Source organism: Humulus lupulus, chromosome X (genome assembly GCF_963169125.1).
Source record: "Humulus lupulus chromosome X, drHumLupu1.1, whole genome shotgun sequence".
NCBI classification, from domain to species: domain Eukaryota; kingdom Viridiplantae; phylum Streptophyta; class Magnoliopsida; order Rosales; family Cannabaceae; genus Humulus; species Humulus lupulus.
Window position 1 is genome coordinate 89,966,433 of NC_084802.1, and position 4,943 is coordinate 89,971,375.

Below are 4,943 nucleotides of genomic sequence, written 5' to 3' on the forward strand. Positions count from 1 at the left end.
ACAACGATCACAACAAGAAACATTAGAGTAAGCATCCTTGAAAAGAGCAGGCCAGAAAAAACCAGATTGGAGCACCTTAGCAAAAGTGCGTGCTCCTCCAAAATGCCCCCCAATAGGGGGAAGAATGACAATGACATAAAATATCATCCACCTCTTGTTCAGCCACACATCTTCGTATCATTTGATCACCACATTGCTTAAATAGATATGGTTCCTCCCAAAAGTAAGTTTTCACATCATGACAGAATTTCTTTCATTGCTGACTAGATAAATCATTAGGCATGAGTCCAGCTGAAAAATAATTTGCGAAATTAGCGAACCATGGTATCTCACAAGAAGTCTTCACCTCAAAAATCTACTCATCAGGAAAGGTCTCATTGATAGGAACATGATTTTGAGATACACCATCATGTTCCATCCATGATAAATGGTCGAACACCTTGTTTTCCACTCCCTTTTGATCTTGTATTCCTAAATCAAACTCCTGAAGCAATAACACCCAACGAATTAGCCTTGGCTTAGCATCTTTCTTTACTATCAAATACTTTATCGTTGAATGATCTATGAAAACAATGACCTTGGTACCCACAAGATAAGAGCGGAATTTATCAAAAGCATATACAATGGCCAACAACTCTTTTTCAATCACAATATAATTCACTTGGGGTCTCGTTAATGTATGACTTGCGTAATAAATGGAGTGGAACACCTTGTTTCTTCGCTGCCCCAGAACAGCCCCAACGACATAGTCACTTGCATCACACATGAGTTCAAATGGCAAAGACCAATCTTGTGCTACAGTAATAGGAGCTGTAATCAACCTCTTTTTAAGCTCTTCAAAAGATTGCACACATGCCCCATCAAAAATGAAGGGAACGTCCTTCTCCAATAAATTGAAAAGTGGCTTGGAGATCCTGGAAAAGTCTTTAATGAATCTACGGTAAAAACCCGCATGCCTCAAGAAACTCCTTATGTGCTTATCGGAGATAGGAGTTGGTAGTTTCTCAATCACTTGAATTTTTGCCTTGTCAACTTCAATGCCTTTGCTTGATATTTTATGCTCCAAAACAATGCCCTCCTTCACCATGAAATGACATTTTCCCCAATTGAGGACTAGATTAGTTTCTTCGCAGCTCTTGAGGACTTTAGCTAAATTGCTCAAGCACTGATCATACGAATCACCAAAGACAGAGAAATCATCCATGAAAACCTCCAAATTTTTTTCCACCATATCAGTAAAGATAGCCATCATGCACCTTTGAAAGGTTGCTGGTGCGTTACATAACCCAAAAGGTATCCTCCTAAGGCAAAGGTCCCATAAGGGGAGGTAAAAGTTATTTTATGCCGATTTTCAGGTGCTACAAAAATTTGATTATTGCCAGAATAGCCATCCAGGAAACAATAATAGTCTCTCCCAGCCAATCTATCAAGCATTTGATCCATGAAAGGAAGAGGAAAATGGTCCTTTCGGGTGGCATTATTAAGCTTGCGATAATCCATGCATATCCTCCACCCAATAACTATTCTTGTAGGAATTAATTCATTGTCTTCATTCCGCACAACAGTCATTCCTCCATTCTTTGGAACACATTGAACTGGACTGACCCAAGAGTTGTCTAAGATTGGATAAATAATTCCAGCATCTAACCATTTTATGATTTCTTTCTTCACTACTTCTTTCATAATTGGATTTAGCCTTCTTTGCCCCTCAATAAACCCCTTTTTATCATCTTCTAACATAATTTTATGCTTACATAGAGAAGGACTAATCCCACGAATATCAGCTATGGTCCAACCAATAGCTTTCTTGTGTTGCCTCAGGACATCTAGCAACTTTTCTTCTTGTTCAACACTTAACTTCCCTGAAATTATTATAGGAAGTTTAGATGAAGGTCCCAAGAATGCATATCTCAAATGTGATGGTAAAGCTTTCAACTCTAACTCAAGTGGTTCTTCAATAGATGGCTTTGGAACTTTAAAAACTTGAGATGACAACTCCAAAGGTTCAAACCAAGTTCTAGTTTTCAAACCTTGAGAACTTGCTTCAAACCAAGCTAAGCATTCCTCCTCTTCATCATTGTTTGGCTCATACAACATAACTATTTTTAACGGATCTTCATACTGGCTAGTTTCCATGACCTTGGTGGCTAAAGAATCCACCACAGAGATGAGTGAACATTCTTCTATTTCAGCTGGGTATCTCATGGCCTTAAAAACATTAATGGTGACCTTCTCATCTTGGACTCTCATGGTAAGTTTTCCTTTTTGCACATCAATTAGAGTTCTCCCCATAGCTAGGAAAAGCCTCCCCATAATAACTGGCACTTCCCTATCTACTTCATAATCAAGGACAATAAAATCAACAGGGAATATAAACTTATCTACTCAAACCATGACATTCTCAATCTTGCCATTAGGATGGGCAAGTGATCTATCCGCCAGTTGCAAAGTTATTGTAGTGGGCCTTACTTCTCCAATGCCTAATTGCTTAAATACCGACATAGGCATCAAATTAATGCTCGCCCCCAAGTCACATAGAGCCTTCCCACTATAAGAATTCCCAAAGGTGCATGGAATGGTAAAATAACTGGGGTATTTCATTTTAGGTGGCAGCTTATCTTGTAAAAATGCGATGCACTCTTTAGTCAAGGCCACAGTTTCAAACTCACCCAATCTTCTTTTCTTTGTCAAGATATCTTTCATATACTTGGCATAATTGGGCATTTTCTCAAGTGCATCCACCAGCGGAATGTTAATGTGTAGCTGCCTCAAAACATCCAGAAACTTCTTAAATTAATTATCTTGCTGTTTATTCTGAAAACGCTGAGGAAATGGAGGCTGTTGAAAATTTGAACTTTCTGAGAAAATTTGCTGTGGGAATGCTGCAACATCATGCACAGAATCAACTTTTTGCACACCAGAATTTTCTTGATTTCCTTTAACCATTGCCTCATTTTGGATCGAAGAAGGCTCTTTTTCGCACACAAAATTCTTCGTCAAGGCTTCCAATTCCTTGCCGCTACGTAGGGTGATTGCCTTACAATATTCTTTGCCTGGATTTCTTGGGTTTTTGGTGTCACTTGGCAAACTCCCTTGGGGTCTATTTCTTAACTCATTAGCGAGCTGCTCAGCTTGGTTCTCTAAGTTTCTCAAAGAGGCTGCCTGACTCTGAATTATGGCATTTGTTTTCACCATGTAAGCATCAAATTTTGACATGAAGGCCTCATTATTCACCAAGTGTGCCTTTAACAAAGATTCAAGAGACTTAGAAGATTCCCCTTGTTGTGGCCTTGATTGAACATAACTAGTTGGATAAGCTGGCCTTGTAGGTGCATTGACATTATTAGAGGCAGCCCCTTGATTGCTACATGAAAATTTGGGGTGTTGCCTCCAAGCCGGATTATAGGAGTTTGAATTTACTCCTCTATTGTTATTATTCCCCATGTAACACATCAATGCTGGATTTGATGGGAAATTATCAAAGGTGTGAGTATCACAATAATAAACACAAGATACATTCTCCACTTGAGCCATGTGTTGTGCTACAGCTGAATTCACACCCATATTCATAGTGTTCAACATGTTGGAGATGGAAGACACTTGTGCTTCCAATGAGGTGATAACATCCAACTCGTGAACACCCGCTACTCTTCTCTTGCCCGAAGAAGTTCTATTGGTGGGCCATTGGTAGTTGTTATTAGCTATTCTTTCTAAAATCTCATAGGCCTCGTTATAAGACTTGGCCAAAAATGCCCCATTAGCTGATGCATCTACTACCATCCTCGTATGAGCATTGAGACCATTGTAGAAAGTATCCATTTGGATACAATGTGGTATACCATGGTGAGGGCATCTCCTTAATAATTCCTTAAATCGCTCCCATGCTTCAAGAAGAGATTCCTCGTCCTGTTGGTGAAAAGTGGTAATCTCATTTCAGAGTTTGACATTTTTAGTGGGAGGGAAGTATTTCATCAAGAACCTTTCAGCCAGTTCTTGCCATGTGGTGATCAAATCCGAGGACAGTGAGTTCAATCATGCTCTTGCCTTGTCCCTCAATGAGTAGGGAAACAACTTTAAGCTCAAGGCATCTTCGTTAACTCTAATTAACTTAAAAGAATCACTCACCTCCATGAATAGACGGAGATGAAGGTGATGATCTTCTGTAGGCATACCACTAAACTGACCAACTATCTGAAGCATTTGAAATATTGCTGGCTTTAATTCAACTGTGGTGCCTGGATTTCTGGTCTCACAATACCCATATTTAATTCATTGAACAGGGGGACAACACAGTGTCTAATAGCTCTACCCCTGTCATCGACCACCAATACTGCATTGTGAACCTCTTTGGCAGCCGCACCATCTTGAGCTTGTGCTAGTTTTCCAGCATCCATCATCATTACTCCCACTTGATTGGCTTGTTGTCTTCTCCTTTGTCTAAAAGTATGCTCAATTTCTGGGTCAAGAGGGAGTAGCTCAGGGTCTTGATCCTCGTTCATAAATGATTAAACCTAAAAATTTTCAAGGATCCACAAAAATCAGAACTAAAAAAAAAATGAATTGCAAAAATATTAAATTTAAGATAGTTGATTTCTTTTTATCAATCCCTGGAAACGGTGCCATATACTTGTTGCGTAAATTAAAACAAATAAAATTGTGCAAGTGTACACAATCGACAACAAGTAATATAATGATAAGAAAGATCGTCTCCACATGGATTGATTATTTTAGTCAACTATTCTAAACTGTAGCTGATGCAATTCAAGAGCGAAAAATATATAATCAATAAATTGTAAACACTAATTAAAAAGAAAAAGAAAAATAAATAAAATAAAATGCAAATTAATTAAACAACCAACAATTAAATTTAGAACCACAAAGTAATAATGTTATGATGGATAAATGAGCTAAAACCCGTAATCCCCCTATTATGCAAGTCTAGA

The 4,943-nt window shown here is 38.5% G+C and overlaps 2 protein-coding genes and 1 non-coding gene across 3 annotated transcripts; 1 reads left to right on the forward strand and 2 right to left on the reverse strand.

The window, feature by feature from the left end:
- Nucleotides 1-1,248: 1,248 nt before the first annotated feature.
- On the reverse strand, nucleotides 1,249-2,313 carry LOC133806041 (uncharacterized). Its single transcript, XM_062244177.1, has one exon. It carries the CDS (start codon nucleotides 2,311-2,313, stop codon nucleotides 1,249-1,251), a length of 1,065 nt encoding a protein of 354 aa, XP_062100161.1.
- Nucleotides 2,314-2,793: 480 nt separating this feature from the next.
- LOC133806042 (uncharacterized) lies at nucleotides 2,794-4,499 on the reverse strand. The gene is made up of 3 exons (XM_062244178.1): nucleotides 4,254-4,499; nucleotides 4,045-4,191; nucleotides 2,794-3,906 (listed from the first exon to the last, which is right to left on the reverse strand). Exons 1-3 carry the CDS (start codon nucleotides 4,497-4,499, stop codon nucleotides 2,794-2,796), a joined length of 1,506 nt encoding a protein of 501 aa, XP_062100162.1.
- Nucleotides 3,836-3,942, forward strand: LOC133807548 (small nucleolar RNA R71). Its single transcript, XR_009879454.1, has one exon. It is a non-coding gene; the product is annotated as a small nucleolar RNA R71 (small nucleolar RNA).
- Nucleotides 4,500-4,943: the final 444 nt, after the last annotated feature.